Source organism: Eucyclogobius newberryi, unplaced genomic scaffold (genome assembly GCF_026437365.1).
Source record: "Eucyclogobius newberryi isolate DKJ021-1_F unplaced genomic scaffold, fEucNew1.0.hap1 SCAF_7, whole genome shotgun sequence".
NCBI lineage: Eukaryota > Metazoa > Chordata > Actinopteri > Gobiiformes > Gobiidae > Eucyclogobius > Eucyclogobius newberryi.
The window spans coordinates 21,820,869-21,840,286 of NW_027316389.1; the positions used below are offsets into that span (position 1 = coordinate 21,820,869).

At 42.4% G+C, this 19,418-nt stretch overlaps 1 protein-coding gene across 1 annotated transcript in view; it reads right to left on the reverse strand.

Annotated features, from left to right (window-relative positions):
* Positions 1 to 9,156: 9,156 nt before the first annotated feature.
* nrn1la (neuritin 1-like a) overlaps positions 9,157 to 19,418 on the reverse strand; it is a 74,544-nt gene continuing 64,282 nt past the window's right edge. The window contains exon 3 of the mRNA XM_072435155.1: positions 9,157 to 9,558. Coding sequence (XP_072291256.1) covers positions 9,267 to 9,558 — 292 coding nt within the window. The 3' untranslated portion in view covers positions 9,157 to 9,266. The remainder of the gene's footprint in view (positions 9,559 to 19,418) is intronic.

The following is a 19,418-nucleotide window of genomic DNA, read 5'->3' on the forward strand; positions in this document are numbered from 1 at the left end:
GTGACAAAACACAGTCTGCTTAAACACTTCCACAATACTTTAATAAAAGCTATCATTAAGTAGGATAACTGGGCTTGCTTATTGCCTAAGGCCGCAGTTATTTTATTAATTGGTTTACAGATTTTTGAATGAACTATATTGCACAGGCGGACGGATATATAAATATAAATATAATTGCAATTTCAAAAGATGTTTTCTTCCGGGTTTGCCCAAAACGCACCACGGGTGGAGGGGGGGGGAGACGCGGCGCGCAGAAGCGTGTAACAGTAGATTTAGCGTGTTTTAGACAGACAGAACTGACGCTTCACGGCAAAACGCGCTCAAGAAAATGTGGTATACGGGTTTAAAATGTGTATTTGCGATATAAAGGCGCGCAGCAGCAGGGAGACGGGCGCGCGCTCCCCGGGGCGCAGGGACAGACCCGCTCCGTCACAGACTTCTGCAGGAGTTTGGCGAGAAATTGCTTCACGCGCTCTTTTGACTTACTACCGCTTTCTACATTTAATTTAATGCTATTTTGCTTTGTCGGCAGTACTTTATAAAAAAAATATATATAATAATTTATTTTATTTATATTGTATAAATCAATAATCGAAGTGCGGCGGATCCGTAAACCAAGTAATAAAATAACTAAGGCGTAATGTCAAATGTGAGATATTTTTTACTTTTACTTTGCTACATTTGAGAGCAGGAATCTGTTCTTTCTACTTACTTTTTCCCTCATAAAGAACTGAAAAGTAAAAAGTACTTTCTGTATGATTTGAGGGGTTATTTTTCAGCACGTTCATTTTAACATTGTGACTAAAGGTTTTGAGTTCCAGTCTTGGCTTTAATCAAGCAAATACACAAAAAAAATTAAAAAATGTTGAAAAATGTAAAAACTTTGAGAAATTGATTGACCAAAAAAAATAAATTCTTTATTAAGATTTTACTCTTTACTAGCTAATGTAGTGAAATTTAAACATATACTTCAATAAATGTGTATATGTGATATTTTACTCCTGCATCTGTACATTTACATTTTAAGTAACACAATTGAGCACTTCTGAATCGAGCCATTATGCAAAGCAACATAAACTCACGCCGACAGTTTGTCAGTCAGTACAAGTTTAATCATTTTGTAAAAAGGTAGCAAAACACACTGAATGTTGATGACAAACACAAGAACAATAAAAGCTCATACAACTGCTGATGCACACAGCGTCTACAGTCGTTTTTTAACAACTTCTATCCTGACAGATTCAAGAATTCCACTAAAAATTGGCTGTTTATTTTCCTCCACGCAATGCTGTTTATGGAGTGGCCCTAACACTTTCTGTCATCTCCAGAAAAGTTGAGCCGTAATCGCTGATCCCTTTAGTTTGTGTTTCCATTCTGTTTTGGCCCCGAGCTGCTGCACAGTGCTGCTTTCAACAGACTCTGCTGTTCTCTTCAGACGCACACATATCATAATCACATATTACCATTAGGCTAATAGTTTTGATTTTATTTTGAAATGCTGTTTTTCACACGAGAAGAGGCAAAAGTTCTATTGCTTTCAACACGTCAATACAAAAATCTTACAAGTGTCATTATGGGCTAGATTTTACGCACTGTCACTGCTTTTCCAGTCTTGGTTTTGTGTAATGATAAAGACCCAGTCCATTTCCATGTGTAATTTATTTTTGTCTTATCAATAATTGACAGTGGTGCGCCCTGACCCGAGCTGTAGACTGCGCTCTTGAACATGACCCGCGATGTGGCCCGTCCATCTGTCTGTCACTCAGTCAGTCCCCGGTTCTGCCCCAAACCTCTGGTCAAAGCGTCATACATATTTCACCGCACCATCTGCCACTGCTCACGCGGCGGCTCTGTGCACGCGCTCTGTTGACAGGGAACGTTAAAGGGCCTTTAGAGAAATCATCTTTTGAAGTGTAAATGAAAAGACAAGTGCCTAATCAACTGCGACAGGAGACTTCAATGGATATTTTTGAGGGATTTGTTTAAATTATGCTCTTACAAAGGCCTCAGGTTCAACATTTATAGAACAATGTACTTTTCTCTACAGAGAGTTGAGTCAGAAAGAGCAACTGACTGAAAATCTGTGTAAACTCAGTGTGCAGTAGCAGTAGCAACAGCACAAAGGAACTCATTTTTTAGTATCCTTTGCCATTTACCATAAAGCCGCATTGAGCACAGGATTTATGGTAATTATTTATTTAACAAATAAATAATTACCATAAATCCTGTGCTCAATGCGGCTTGAATCTTTTCCAACATTTTTCTATTGTTTACAGATGAAAATTTGACATGTAATCTCTAGTGTTTGTGGGTTTATTGCACTGCGGTCCTTTCCTATTTACCTAGCTGTCGTAGCCAAGGGCCATCTCAAAACTGATTTACAAGAATTCCCATAGCCCCATCCAATAACGCTCTACAGTTCTTCTAATGGTTTCCCTCTACATAAAACAAACGACTGAAACATTTTACAAGCTCAATTGGACATCTTCTGCGCAGAAAGTTGAATCCAAACTCTACTACAATGTTGTGATGTATTTTTAAATATCTGTATAAATGAGGGGTGAAGTCAGTGCAGTGTGAACATCTCATAAGTGGACATAGTTTAAGCTTCGTGGGTGCTTCAGCCATTGAGCTCTCTAATTGCTAATCCTGTCAGTTTAATTAAAGTTTAAAACTACAGGAGCCTTATAACCATCTGAGCATATCGCAGAAGGGAGGTTTTTTCTTATTCCCGCAGCCTCCTTCATGTTCTACGTTTTAGCCGTGCTCTCTGATTTACCTCGCTGTACTAATGGACGGTTTCATGGCTTTACTCTGGAGAGGCCTACACTTAAATCATTAAATTGCATACATTTTTAAATCGTTACTTTTTAAGTTTTATTGCCAATAACAGTTGGTTCAATCATTTCCTGAACGAGACCCCAAATCATGTTTTGTGCTAGTGTCACTTTTGATGCTTTCTTTTTTAATGCAACTATTTATTCAGTCCACTGTAAGATAAAATTTTTACCCTTGCTTACAACGGCTTACAGTTTTTTGTGACTCAATCGCTTGTTTGGCTTCTAAAATGCCTCAGAATTGCAGATATTAAATACAAAAAATCCTTAGATAGTGTCACAGTCTGCTCATCTCCTGTCTGCTGGTATCTTTGCGCTCTACCTGTTAGCCACGCCTCCTCATCAGACCCAGACCAACTCCCTACACCTGTCTCTGCTCTACCTGTTAGCCACGCCTCCTCATCAAACCCACTCCCTACACCTGTCTCTGCTCTACCTGTTAGCCACGCCTCCTCATCAAACCCACTCCCTACACCTGTCTCTGCTCTACCTGTTAGCCACGCCTCCTCATGAGATCAACTCCCTACACCTGTCTCTGCTCTACCTGTTAGCCACGCCTCCTCATCAGACCAACTCCCTACACCTGTCTCTGCTCTACCTGTTAGCCACGCCTCCTCATCAGACCAACTCCCTACACCTGTCTCTGCTCTGCTCTACCTGTTAGCCACGCCTCCTCATCAGACCAACTCCCTACACCTGTCTCTGCTCTGCTCTACCTGTTAGCCACTCCTCCTCATCAGACCCACTCCCTACACCTGTCTCTGCTCTGCTCTACCTGTTAGCCACGCCTCCTCATCAGACCAACTCCCTACACCTGTCTCTGCTCCGCTCTACCTGTTAGCCACGCCTCCTCATCAGACCAACTCCCTACACCTGTCTCTGCTCCGCTCTACCTGTTAGCCACGCCTCCTCATCAGACCAACTCCCTACACCTGTCTCTGCTCTGCTCTACCTGTTAGCCACGCCTCCTCATTAGACCAACTCCCTACATCTGTCTCTGCTCTGCTCTACCTGTTAGCCACGCCTCCTCATCAGACCAACTCCCTACACCTGTCTCTGCTCCGCTCTACCTGTTAGCCACGCCTCCTCATCAGACCAACTCCCTACACCTGTCTCTGCTCTGCTCTACCTGTTAGCCACGCCTCCTCATTAGACCAACTCCCTACATCTGTCTCTGCTCTGCTCTACCTGTTAGCCACGCCTCCTCATCAGACCAACTCCCTACACCTGTCTCTGCTCTGCTCTACCTGTTAGCCACGCCTCCTCATCAGACCAACTCCCTACACCTGTCTCTGCTCTGCTCTACCTGTTAGCCACGCCTCTTCATCAGGCCAACTCCTTACACCTGTCTCTGCTCCGCTCTACCTGTTAGCCACGCCTCCTCATCAGACCAACTCCCTACACCTGTCTCTGCTCCGCTCTACCTGTTAGCCACGCCTCCTCATCAGACCAACTCCCTACACCTGTCTCTGCTCTGCTCTACCTGTTAGCCACGCCTCCTCATCAGACCAACTCCCTACACCTGTCTCTGCTCTGCTCTACCTGTTAGCCACGCCTCCTCATCAAACCCACTCCCTACACCTGTCTCTGCTCTGCTCTACCTGTTAGCCACGCCTCCTCATCAAACCCACTCCCTACACCTGTCTCTGCTCCGCTCTACCTGTTAGCCACGCCTCCTCATCAAACCCACTCCCTACACCTGTCTCTGCTCCGCTCTACCTGTTAGCCACGCCTCCTCATCAAACCCACTCCCTACACCTGTCTCTGCTCTGCTCTACCTGTTAGCCACGCCTCTTCATCAGGCCAACTCCCTACACCTGTCTCTGCTCTGCTCTACCTGTTAGCCACGCCTCCTCATCAGACCAACTCCCTACATCTGTCTCTGCTCTGCTCTACCTGTTAGCCACGCCTCCTCATCAGACCAACTCCCTACACCTGTCTCTGCTCTGCTCTACCTGTTAGCCACGCCTCCTCATCAGACCAACTCCCTACACCTGTCTCTGCTCTGCTCTACCTGTTAGCCACGCCTCCTCATCAAACCCACTCCCTACACCTGTCTCTGCTCTGCTCTACCTGTTAGCCACGCCTCCTCATCAAACCCACTCCCTACACCTGTCTCTGCTCCGCTCTACCTGTTAGCCACGCCTCCTCATCAAACCCACTCCCTACACCTGTCTCTGCTCCGCTCTACCTGTTAGCCACGCCTCCTCATCAAACCCACTCCCTACACCTGTCTCTGCTCCGCTCTACCTGTTAGCCACGCCTCCTCATCAAACCCACTCCCTACACCTGTCTCTGCTCTGCTCTACCTGTTAGCCACGCCTCTTCATCAGGCCAACTCCCTACATCTGTCTCTGCTCTGCTCTACCTGTTAGCCACGCCTCCTCATCAAACCCACTCCCTACACCTGTCTCTGCTCCGCTCTACCTGTTAGCCACGCCTCCTCATCAGGCCAACTCCCTACACCTGTCTCTGCTCTGCTCTACCTGTTAGCCACGCCTCCTCATCAAACCCACTCCCTACACCTGTCTCTGCTCTGCTCTACCTGTTAGCCACGCCTCCTCATCAAACCCACTCCCTACACCTGTCTCTGCTCCGCTCTACCTGTTAGCCACGCCTCCTCATCAAACCCACTCCCTACACCTGTCTCTGCTCTGCTCTACCTGTTAGCCACGCCTCTTCATCAGGCCAACTCCCTACACCTGTCTCTGCTCTGCTCTACCTGTTAGCCACGCCTCCTCATCAGACCAACTCCCTACACCTGTCTCTGCTCTGCTCTACCTGTTAGCCACGCCTCCTCATCAGACCAACTCCCTACACCTGTCTCTGCTCTGCTCTACCTGTTAGCCACGCCTCCTCATCAGACCAACTCCCTACACCTGTCTCTGCTCTGCTCTACCTGTTAGCCACGCCTCCTCATCAGACCAACTCCCTACATCTGTCTCTGCTCTGCTCTACCTGTTAGCCACGCCTCCTCATCAGACCAACTCCCTACACCTGTCTCTGCTCTGCTCTACCTGTTAGCCACGCCTCCTCATCAGACCAACTCCCTACACCTGTCTCTGCTCTGCTCTACCTGTTAGCCACGCCTCCTCATCAAACCCACTCCCTACACCTGTCTCTGCTCTGCTCTACCTGTTAGCCACGCCTCCTCATCAAACCCACTCCCTACACCTGTCTCTGCTCCGCTCTACCTGTTAGCCACGCCTCCTCATCAAACCCACTCCCTACACCTGTCTCTGCTCCGCTCTACCTGTTAGCCACGCCTCCTCATCAAACCCACTCCCTACACCTGTCTCTGCTCCGCTCTACCTGTTAGCCACGCCTCCTCATCAAACCCACTCCCTACACCTGTCTCTGCTCTGCTCTACCTGTTAGCCACGCCTCTTCATCAGGCCAACTCCCTACATCTGTCTCTGCTCTGCTCTACCTGTTAGCCACGCCTCCTCATCAAACCCACTCCCTACACCTGTCTCTGCTCCGCTCTACCTGTTAGCCACGCCTCCTCATCAGGCCAACTCCCTACACCTGTCTCTGCTCTGCTCTACCTGTTAGCCACGCCTCCTCATCAAACCCACTCCCTACACCTGTCTCTGCTCTGCTCTACCTGTTAGCCACGCCTCCTCATCAAACCCACTCCCTACACCTGTCTCTGCTCCGCTCTACCTGTTAGCCACGCCTCTTCATCAGGCCAACTCCCTACACCTGTCTCTGCTCTGCTCTACCTGTTAGCCACGCCTCCTCATCAGACCAACTCCCTACACCTGTCTCTGCTCTGCTCTACCTGTTAGCCACGCCTCCTCATCAGACCAACTCCCTACACCTGTCTCTGCTCTGCTCTACCTGTTAGCCACGCCTCCTCATCAGACCAACTCCCTACACCTGTCTCTGCTCTGCTCTACCTGTTAGCCACGCCTCCTCATCAGGCCAACTCCCTACACCTGTCTCTGCTCTGCTCTACCTGTTAGCCACGCCTCCTCATCAAACCCACTCCCTACACCTGTCTCTGCTCTGCTCTACCTGTTAGCCACGCCTCTTCATCAGGCCAACTCCCTACACCTGTCTCTGCTCTGCTCTACCTGTTAGCCACGCCTCCTCATCAAACCCACTCCCTACACCTGTCTCTGCTCCGCTCTACCTGTTAGCCACGCCTCCTCATCAGGCCAACTCCCTACACCTGTGACACCTCCAGCTGCATTACGCCTGCTCCCGCCTGTGCAAAGAAAGATTGTTCTTGTGTTACTTATTCCCCGTTGCCTTCCTCGTCTCTGCTCTGGCTATTACCTCAGCCTTCTGTTTTTCACCACGAGTTTGGCCTGTTCCCTCCTGGTGAGCGACCCGCTTGGCTCTGTGGCTAAACCGCTCACCACTAGAGCTGCCTACCAGTTAGACTCTGTATAAACTGTTAAAATCTGCTGTGATAAATAAAGGTCATTACCGACTGATATTTCGTCTGCCTGTGCTGCTTTTGACACAGTTGTTTTTCATCCTTGAGTCTACATAGCACAACTTTCAAGCAGGTTTGTTCATTCATTCTGCAATTGTATTCAGTTTGACCTTACTGACAACTTGCCTTGCATTTCCGAAAACCTTGCTAAAAAGCTCTTCAATGAAAAAGTCTTGTTGATAATAACCCTTGGCTTCTCTTCTCACATTTGAAAACTTAAGATTTTCTCCAGTCTCATTTATTTTCTAGCAGAGAACAAAAGTAGACCCTCCTGTGTAAAGCGCACTCGCGGTTAGTCAGGTGGGTTCGATTTAGGCCTTCACAAGTGGCAGAATAGTGTTTGTTTTGCAGGTTTATACTCTTCTCTTTCATTCTCTCTGTGCCTGTAATCTATTGGTACTTCTGATCCTCCCACCCGTGAATAACAAGCAGCTCGAGGCAGGTCTGATGCCAAGTGTCACGTCACACATCTGGTTGTGATTGTAAACGGCGAACATGTTCAAAGTCAAATATTGCAATATGTGCAATACAGCGACAGAGATATTTCAAAAGGCTTTACAGTATCTTCACACATGAACGGTTAGTTACCTAGCACCACTTTCCTGTGCCAGCTCTAACCCTGATTAGTTCTTGTAATATATGTACATTTTATTTGTCCGTGTCAAAACTGGTGGTTCTGTCAGGGAATTTACTTTAAACTTTAATGTTTGTTATATATGTATAGAAATGTTAGGAGCCGCATAATAAACCAAAGAAAACACATAGGGGCTAGTGGGATAAGTCTAAAAAAGCTTCACTACTATTAAGCTTCACCTCTAAATGTATAGTATGTTCTTTGGTTGGCCTCGGACCTATTTGTTAGTGACCGCTCTAATCATTTTTACTGCAGCTGACGTTGTTGGCAAATACAACTTTCATTTATTCAATGGTTGGCCCTGTACAACCTTCATGGTGTCAGCATATGCTGCAGAGATGAAAAACTGACTTAAGCTCGAGCTTGTACACATTGAAAAACAGATCAATCATGAGCTGTTCTATCCGTAACAATGACCTTCGATCAGTGTCTAGTTGGTCGCAGTTCATGTTTATTTGGTTGTTTCTGAAGCGCTATTCAGAGCCTTGGGCGTCTCAGTGCATCCCAGATGACACAATAGTTGAGGTCTTTATTGAACCAAGAATCTTGGGAGACATCAAATTTGGTTTCTCTGATTCCTTGAAGGCAGAATTAGAAAGTCTCAGTTTGATTAGCAGAGTAAATCTCACTCCAGATCCGTGCCTGGCCTAGCAAAAAGCAAAGGTTTTAGTCTATGAGGGTTTGACCAGTATTTTCAGTGTCTTTCAATATTCCAATCAATAAAATATTTGTATTATTACATTCACAGTAAATCTGACTTTCCCAAATTGTATTTAATTGGTAAAATGTGCTGATGCTGATATTGTTCAGGATGATTAATCATTGGAGCTATAGAGATCTGTGCTTTGTTCAGTCACAATTCACAGGTCAAAGGTTTGATAGTAAGCAAAGTGGTTAAGATGCACCTTCATTGTAACTGATGGAAACAAGTGTGTTGACATTATAAACAAACCTTCAGTCGGATAACATCAAACGTCTTTGACCATAACAGACATCAATATCTGTTACGTTTGTCACCGGTATTTCACTATCATCGTTATTATACTTGTTGGTTTCAGAAGCTATTGAATGTTTACAGTGTGGCCCTAGTCATCTTACTGTTCGTAGACTCTCTAATCTTGTGAAACCCCAAGTGTCTTTACAAAGCTGGTATAGTTGATGATAAAGTTTAGATGATAAACTGAAAGGCGGAGAATATGCCCAAAACACTCTTTTAAACATTAAAGGCCGCCAGGCTTTTAACATGCAGTTGCAAATCCTTAGCCCCGATTGAGCAGAGGAAATCCGTGAAAAGTCCAGAGACAGAAGAGAAAGAAGAGAAAGTAGAGTGTCCTTTTGTGACTGCTGCTTATAACCAGAGCAGAAGCAGCAGGAGTGAGGGCAGGAGCAGGAGGAGACGAGCTGCCGTGGGACGTGGGCAACTGGCTCGTAGAGACTCTTGGTTAATCTTCTCCTGGTTGTTGGAGGAGGCGGAGTTCGAAGTCGAGGAGTGGCTGGTGAGTCTGGAGCACATCTCATACAAGTTTCCAGAGAACTCCATCTTCTTGGACTCCTGGCGCAGAGACTCCCAAACAGCTGCTGCCTCGTCAGGACAGCCCGCCATTGCCACATTAGCACAATCGTGGAACTCATCCCAGGACCTGAAAAACAGAGGGATATTTTCAGTGTCATGGATCAATGAATATTACATAGAATGATTTGGTAATAGCGTGCATTTAACTCTGAACAGACTTTGAGATAATCAACATATTCAACCTACGGGAATACAGAAATATGATGCACATTTGAATAATAAGGAGATGGTCTTTTTGAATTGAAAGCCCAGATGTCCACGTCCAATGCATGAGTTACAGTATATCTCACAATGGTAATACCTGATTAAAGTTCTAATGGTAATATCTAATTAATCAAACTTTCTTTTCAAACTCCATCAACCTTAATCTACAAAGTTAGCTTTTGTTCAAATGTTAGCTTAAACTTGAGATGTGAAATTGACACTACAAACACAGCATCAGTAAATTAATTAAGTCAAAAGTCAACGACATGCCCTGCAGTCTCTTGATAGAAATTAAATAATGAAGTTCTGTGACTCACTGCAAACACTTTCACTTAGCGGTGCATTTGCTGTCACATGAAACAGATTACTTGGCAAGAAACTTGTTAAGCCAGCATAAAGTGGTTTCTTAAAATTGTTCCATATATAAAATCCAAAGTCCAAGAAAGTCGTTCCAGTCTCTCATGTTTCGTGTCATGTTTCGTGTCATGTTACGTGTCATGTTTCATGACATGTTTCATGTCATGTTTCGTGTCATGTTTCGTGTCATGTTTCATGTCATGTTACATGTCATGTTTCGTGTCATGTTTTGTGTCATGTTTCGTGTCATGTTTCGTGTCATGTTACATGTCATGTTACATGTCATGTTTCGTGTCATGTTTCGTGTCATGTTTCGTGTCATGTTACATGTCATGTTACATGTCATGTTTCGTGTCATGTTTCGTGTCATGTTTCGTGTCATGTTACATGTCATGTTACATGTCATGTTTCGTTTTGTGTCATATTAAATGTCATGTTTCGTGTCATGTTACATGTCATGTTTCGTTTTGTGTCATATTAAATGTCATGTTTCGTGTCATGTTACATGTCATGTTTCAATGTCATGTTTCATGTCATGTTTCGTGTCATGTTACATGTCATGTTTCAATGTCATGTTTCATGTCATGTTACGTGTCATGTTTCGTGTCATGTTTCGTGTCATGTTTCATGTCATGTTTCGTGTCATGTTTCGTGTCATGTTTCGTGTCATGTTTCGTGTCATGTTTCGTGTCATGTTTCGTGTCATGTTTCGTGTCATGTTTCATGTCATGTTTCAATGTCATGTTTCGTGTCATGTTTCAATGTCATGTTTCAATGTCATGTTTCGTGTCATGTTTCGTGTCATGTTTCGTGTCATGTTTCGTGTCATGTTTCGTGTCATGTTTCGTGTCATGTTTCGTGTCATGTTTCATGTCATGTTTCAATGTCATGTTTCGTGTCATGTTTCGTGTCATGTTTCGTGTCATGTTTCATGTCATGTTTCATGTCATGTTTCATGTCATGTTTCATGTCATGTTTCATGTCATGTTTCAATGTCATGTTTCGTGTCATGTTTCGTGTCATGTTTCATGTCATGTTTCAATGTCATGTTTCATGTCGTTTCGTGTCATGTTTCATGTCGTTTCGTGTCATGTTTCGTGTCATGTTTCGTGTCATGTTACGTGTCATGTTTCGTGTCATGTTTCGTGTCATGTTTCGTGTCATGTTTCGTGTCATGTTACGTGTCATGTTTCGTGTCATGTTTCATGTCATGTTACATGTCATGTTTCAATGTCATGTTTCATGTCATGTTACATGTCATGTTTCATGTCATGTTTCATGTCATGTTTCGTGTCATGTTTCGTGTCATGTTTCGTGTCATGTTTCGTGTCATGTTTCGTGTCATGTTTCGTGTCATGTTTCGTGTCATGTTTCATGTCATGTTTCATGTCATGTTTCAATGTCATGTTTCGTGTCATGTTACGTGTCATATTTCGTGTCATGTTTCATGTCATGTTACATGTCTTTCTAATGAAAGAAAGACATGTAACTTGACAACTTGTCTTTAAAATAAGCATTTGAATGCAAATAAGAGAGATCAAGGGAGTATTTTCCAGGTTAGAGCAGTGTGTGTGGAGGGGTGTCATGGAGTCACACAGCGAGTTTTCAACTATTTAGACCAGGAACAAGTCACTGACCCAGCGCTTAGGGACTTCCTCTTTTTTGTTGCACACTAGATAGTGTGATCATAACATACATTTCTAAAGGAACTACTTAAACCCTATAGATTGTGGCTAAGTCTATCGTAGTAACACAGGTTGTTAATTCTCTCCTGCAATGTCGTTTCTCATGAAATCCACTCTGAGAGCGATTTCACTGCAGCAGCAGAAAGCACAAGCAGATGGCTCTGTTCAAATCTGTCCAATTGAATAATCCCTAACGACTCTTTTCTTTGGTTTATCAATATTCAATAGTTGATAATTTTTTATTCTTTTATGACAAATCAAATTTTCTTCACCCCTATAAAAGGGCACTGCATTGAAATGTTTTGCACTTATGTCATTTTGTTTTGATAAATGCTCCTTGACATTTTGCCTGAGTATAATATGAGAACAATGGACTGCACACAAAATGTCTTTCTTTGCTGGTTTTGCCTAATTTTTTTTCTAAGCTCAAATTTATTTACAGTTTCTATTTTTCTGTTCTTGGTGCCTTGTTCTTGTTTGTGAATGGCAGAGGGAGATAAAGGACACTTTCCCTCGTCCCATCAAATAGGCCTAATTTCTTTAAAGGTGCCATAACATGCTTTTTTTCATGTTTCGTAGTCTATCCTAAGTGTATAATTGATAATAATAAGTGTTGTGCAACACCCTTAACATAATAGTTAAGAAATATCACCCAGACCTTGGACCCCCTCACCAACCCGGAAATGCAGACGGCTTGGATTGATATTCGCCCCCACCCTTGCGAAGAGCGATCTGGCTCCCCCGCCCAACCCGTGACGTAGTCTCAGAGCGCGTGTGTGCCCCGCCCACCTGTGACGTAGTGTGTGCCCCACAGCTGTCTGCTCCGCGGTGCGCAGCGCCGCGCCAGTGAGAAACGATAGAACTTCAGATCAACACTACTTTGAGACTAAATAAATCTATAAATCTGGTGTTTATTCTAGATATAGAATATATATATATATATATATATATATATATATATATATATATAAGTCTTATGTCCATCGCGCTCTTATTTCCTGGTTTTTCGGTATCGAATAGAACTTCTCTCCGTTTATTGTCCCGGTTGCTGCATCAGCTGCCACATCAACCTTCACCATTGTGCTAATAGTAAAGAGTGCAATATCATTAATGAAGTTTTGGGCCTCTTTGAGCCGTGTTTCGTCGTAAATCGAAGCAGAAAAACTCCGGGGCTTGTATGGGGAGACACGGGAGCCTGGAGCAGTGCGGAGCCGGGGGAAGGGGGCGGGGGGGGGCGGCAGGCGGGAGGGGGGTGGAGAGGGGGGAGGGGGGATAATGACGCGTGCTTGCCCTTATGACGCGGTCTTGCCCCACCGCCTGTCAGTTTGGAGATTCGAGGAAAGGAGATAGTCTGTAATTTGGCTAAACACTGCGGGAATCAATCAAAAAAACACTCTGGGTACATATATGAAGCACAAATAGTAATGTAAGAAGGTTAAAAGCTCTGAAAAGTTGATTTTGCATGTTATGGGACCTTTAACAAACTGAATCAGGAACAACTTATTTGAGGGCAGAAAGGTAATCAACTGTATTTGACCAAAGTATGAATAAATGTGTGCAGAGCCTGCAGTGTTCTTTTTGTTTGTCTGGTTTTCAACTGCTGTTTATTTGCTTTTCCTCCTTTTAGATGTCAGACTTCATCTAAATATTAGCAGAATTGTAGACTTTTATAATAATACTTTACCAGCTCTTTCACATTTTAGAAATGTATTACTCACCACTGAAACTGTTTTGCCACTCATTGTCAACTGTTGTGATGTCATTTGCGTAGACTCTATTCATTTAGATTTTCTGTTTAGAGGTGATATTTGCCATTCAAAAGATACAATATTTTGTATTGAGTTGTTAATTGCTATGGTAACATAATAGATGTTCACCGTGGAACCCATGAATACCTGCTTGTCTCCATGGAGATGTTATTACCTTGGTCTGGGATGTTCCACAATATAGAAATAAATGTATCTATTTAGCAGCATTCATTTAATTAGTTATTTTAACCGCTCAAAAACTCCAGCATTCTCATAGAAAACATGCGTTTTCCTTGTGAGCGGACTCGCATCTCCACAGACCTGTAACGTTGTCTGCCGGTGGCTTGTCTCCATGGAGATAGATAGGTTTAAAGTCCACTGTTACTGTGGAACTTTCCAAAGCAATGTGTCTAAACACAATGCACTTTTTCAACTCATATATCAGAAAATATAAAGCATAGATCTTAGATTCTAAGGTTTCATATTCCCTATAATGTACTATTTGTATAATGTCCTAAAATAACTCTTTGGCCCGTGTAAACTAGATCACGATCTGCTCACACCAGCTCTAATCTTGAGACATATTTAGACAAATGGAGAGACGAGAGCAGACACTCTGCTGTCTAACACATTAAAAGTCAAGTCGAGCTGATCTTAAACCATCAAAACCATCTTTTTAAAAGGCACAATTCGTAGGACAGACGTACTCTGTGTCATTTTAAGGATGGCTGCCTATGATCACAAAGTCCAAAAGTAACATACACATGATCAAACATTCCTTATTCCTCTTTGACAGACTCAGCTCTCGCTGTCAGTGCACTTGTAACTGATGTGTAGCATGTCTAGATTCATCACAAGTTATAGAGATTGGTTTTATAGATGAGTGTCCCATAATGACAGTGTAAACGTGGAGGGCGAGATCTGGCTTGAGTCCAGGTTTACAGTCTGGAGGGCCGTCCTGACAAAGCAGCTTTTACCTGCTGCAGAGAGAGAGAGAGAGAGGGGAGGGGCAGCATCTGTCTACAGTGTGCCTAAGCCAAGATGATGACCATGTCAGAAAGTGGAGAGGAAGTGTTCTGTGCAGTGGAGCAGGTCGCATTAAGTTCCACTGGAGCTTTTGTTCTTGTAAATGCTGCAATGTCAAGACGACATGAATTATTTGACCAGGAGATTGTTTCATAAGTGTCTCACCTCACATGCAATTTTCCACCCCAGAATATTCATAATGACTCTGATGAAACATATAAATGAGTGACATGTCTTGTGAGTGTGCTAGCCATGCAAGAACTGGGATGTTTTCAACTTCCAGGAATTTTGGGGGCCATGCATTATCATGCTGGAACATGAGGGGATTGTTATGGATGAACAATGTCCCTCATTGAGCGTGTTTGGGATGCTCTGGATCGGTGTTTACCACAGCGTGTTCCAGTTCTAGCAAATATTCTGCAACTTGTGGGCAGCCAAAGGCACACCTGTACAATGGATGGATTATTAATATTAATTGCTCTGTAGGTTTTTTTTTTTTTTATATGTGTGAACAATATTTGAGAAGAATTGGTCTTTTGTGTTTATAACAAAAAAGGTTAATATAGACCTCTAGACCTCTAGACTATCTTATCTTATTAGCTGTTGGCATTGTAACTAAGACCTTGACTAAGAACTAGTTATTCTGAATTGGTCACTTCAACACAGTTACTACAAGATATATTATCAGAATCAGAAAACTATTAGTCTCTTGAGCGATTCCTTCTCCAAAACATGTGTGACACACTCATTTTGTGTTTTTTTTTGTGATTTTGCGTTTTTATCATGAATTACTAAGCGTCACTATTGTTAAGAAAATCATTTAGTATTTTGATGTATTGTATAAAATATAAATAATATATATAAGGCTTTGGATGATTTTGCATATGTGAAACACAGATGTTAGCACGCAACACAACACTGACAAATGCTAGGACCTAAAGACAAGAAACAGTGGTGTTCGTGCCAAAGAGCGGAAACTTTTTAAGACTGTTAAAACTTGTTAACTGGTGGAGTACACAGCAAACCTAGTGTTTGCATTGTCAAATATGTTCTCAGATTTTTGTGCTGAGAGGTGAGTGTGTTCTCAGTCACAGGTGGTGCAGAGACAGCACAAACCCAAAGAGGACTCTGACAGACAACCAGCTGCAGCTCCCTAGAATAAACCTCTGGAGAACGCCTGGGCTGCTACTAAACACTGATGACACCTCCTTGCCTTGTTTCATGTTTTTTCTTTTTCACATTGAAGAAAAAAGCTTTGTACTGTTGCTGAAATATGATATTCAAGATTGCTTGAATTTGTGTTGAATTACTAATCAACAAGGAAGAGGAGCAATGAAAAATGTGTGCCGTTGCTATGGCAATTAACAGTTCAAAACAAAATATCGGTATCACTGTAGAATCAGGTATAGATAAAAATGTTATTAATCAGTGACAAACAAACTAATAACTTAACAATAATTGACCAGGGTTAGTGTTAGTGTTAGGGCTGGTTAATGTTAAGGATTAGTTTATTTTTGTTAACAATTACTTAATGATTAACAAACCTTTATAAATGTTCTGTATCTGTGCCTTATTCTAAAGTGTTACCAAAATATCTGTTGAATGGTGAAACAGTGAACACTCTTCAGCTTTAGGAACGACACTAGTGTAACAGACAAACAAGACATTTATTCTCTAATAATCATGAGCTATTTTTGCCATGTGTCATTTTGAGTTGAGTGTCGTTCTTTATGCCACTGTGTGAAACCTTTTTATACTGAAAGGAGGAGAGGGGCCTTTTATCACCACTCCTGATGGCACAGGTGCATTACGCTACAGTTGAAGGTCAAGTAGAAGTGAAGCACAAATATATCCCCTCTGCACGCTAATTATTCAATAGTCTGAAAATAATCAGTCTAATATTCATGCAATATTTGTGTTTGTGGGTTATGTGAGATGGGAGCGAGTCGTGACTGTGCTGCTCGTGACATGTAAACGGTTAGACAAACACTGTGCTTGGCTCCAGAGTTTACAGGGGCAGAGGAATGACAAGAAAAGAGTTTTATAAAATCCACACGCGCTTAAGCACAGTGGCCTTCAGAGAGGTCAGGGGCAGCAAGCTTCAGCAGGATTATGTTTGGAACTTTAAAAATGTTCTAAACCATTGCTTTTCCCTCCACCATGAGTTCCTTTATCAGTTCAGAAACAGTTCAGTCACAGAATGACTAAAATACATCTTGTGTAGATCAGGTAAATGGCAATAAATATTACAACATATTTGATCATAGAAAATGGAAGATGACAGAGTAAATTGCACAAAAACATCCAATGAAATAAAATCAAACTAAATTACACCACATCTTGTCCACCATAGAAGTTTAATTTAGTCCAGTTATCATTTGAGTATTGGCACAGTTTGTATCGTCCATTTTCTTCTGGCCTTCTTTCCTGCCTCCAAAAGTATGCTCCAAAGATATCCATTTCTTGTATAAATGCTTTGCTTCTGCGTCTGTACTTTTACTTCAGTAACAAATCCACTGCATTCTATCAGGGTGTTTAGCCTCATCATTAGCTTATTCAGAGTTGTCCTGCACCTGAGGCTCAAGTGCTCCTATGCTGTGGTGAAATGTCACTGTGGAGAGAGGTTGTCTGTATTGAACCTATTTCTGTTACTAAGCCGCTTTGGATCCATATTGTTCTTTACAATGTAACAAAATGTAAAAAAAAAGTCAAATACCAAATCCCAGAGATACCTTTTTTAAGAAAAGCATGTCACATAATGTTGCTGTCAGAGTGACCTCTGACCTCTGCTTTATACTGTCATATCATCGTTTTAGCCTGGTTAGCATAATGTACATTTAGCAGATCTGCAGGTAGTGGACACCTTTTGATCTTGAAGCACTTTGTCCTAAAACTTTTATTATCTAAAAAAAAAGCTAAACAATGAAGAGCTGCAGTAAAAAAAAAACACCATAGGCTGAAAAGATTTACAACCAACAAGATGTAAACGTATGCATTTTATTTGCTTACTACAGAAATATGCAGCAAGGGATTTAAGGTTATTAATAGTCACAAGTGAGCCCATTAAAAGTAAGCTTTGTGTAACCTAACGTTATTGTAAATCAATCAATGCTAAGCCACTGTTCTGTGTCCATTGTAGTTAATCCCAGAGCATCTTAAGGCCGAATATTTCCTTTGCACCTTTTCTATGCACAAACTGAATGAGGTTGAATGATGTTTATTGTAAATGTGAGGAATAAAAGCAGCCTGATGCCTTTGGGAGCTTGGACTGCTGCAGCCCAGATGCAAATTCACACAGTCCGTTTGAGTGAATAGAAGGTGTGGGTCTGAGTGTGCACATGCAGTTGACAGAAAGACTCAATTTAGTTGCTATTTGCATAATAAAAGCTGTTTAATGACAAAATATGCATATAAAACAGTAAAAGCGCATTCAGTCCTTTGATTGTAGCAGACAGTGAATTCAATACAAAGTCAGTCCTTCCCTCAAAGCCCCTACCAACTTATAACATTCATAGTTACAGACTTAAATTCATTTTAACTTAAGCATTAAAGGCACACTATGTATATTTTCTGATGGCTTGCCATGCTTTTCTCCGTTGTTTTACCTGAAATTAAGATAACTTCATTTATTGTACTTTGCCTCAAGTTAAACTATCCCTATTTTCTTTTCTCCAGAGCATTTTGTGAGCCCGCACACAGTGATAATGCATGTTTTATTAAGTTTTCTTTTGTTTAACACCATGCAGAACGTTCCAGACAAACAATGCTTTACTGCATACTAGTTTTCTAGTGTTTATTATTGCAGCCCAACACTCTGTTTCTGAATGAATGCCTGACTTGTGGTAAAAGTATTTTGATTTTCTAATTGTAGAAATATGTGCTAATCTTTTTTCAACAATGGGAAATATTGGGGCCATCCAGCTCAAATGAACCTCTTTGCAGAGTTAACTTGGTGAAGTGCAGTGTGATAGTGAGAAAGAGGAGACATGAGATAGAGGACACAGGGAGCAGCACAGAGCACACCCTGAGCCGCTGGTTCAGGATTAGGACTTTAATTGGTGCCTGGAGGAATAGAGAGACTAAGAACAGGGAAGTTCTCCACGGTAACGTTCTGAGGGCCGCAACATTCACACTGTGTAAACCAGATCATTTTCACCACTGAGGACCACATTTGCTACAACAATCTTTAAATACTACAGTGGATATAAAACATCTACACACCCCTGTTAAAATGCCAGGTTTTGTTAAGTTAAAAAGATGGATCAAGATAAGTCATTTCAGAAATGTTTACACCTTTAATGTGGCCTATTGACCTTATTCCGCCCCAGCCACTTTTCCCTCTTCTTCCCATGTATCGACACTTCCGTTGTAAGCGCAACCAGAAGAAGGATTACATCCTATGGCGGTGCCTAGACGGGCTGGGTATTGCCTAGTACAGTTACAATACGTATCCCGACACAGGGAACTTTGTACGATACTCGTCCTGATTCATGGATATCCCTTAAAACCGGTGTTAAAAGTTTACTAAAATTATATTTTGATTAAGTAGAAACACCAAATGCAGTAGAATTTCATGTTCTACTGCATGAAATATCAGAATACAACTGTCCTATGATGTAGTCACATTTTTAGCTCCTCAGCTTTGGCCTTGATGCATCAGTCTGTAGGTTCAGAAGTGTAGAACTTGGACATTTCTAATGACTTCATGCTGCTTAAGTGATACACATCTCTGTATCGATACACGTACGGCCAAGACGTCCGTCACGATATCGATATATTGAGCACAGCCCTAGTGCCTGGACGGGCTTCCGGAATAAGGTAAATAGCCTGTATGAATCAGTTGGGGGAAAAAAAGTAATTTTGGGGAAGAGGGAGTAAATATTAAAAACTAGAATAATGTGGTTGAA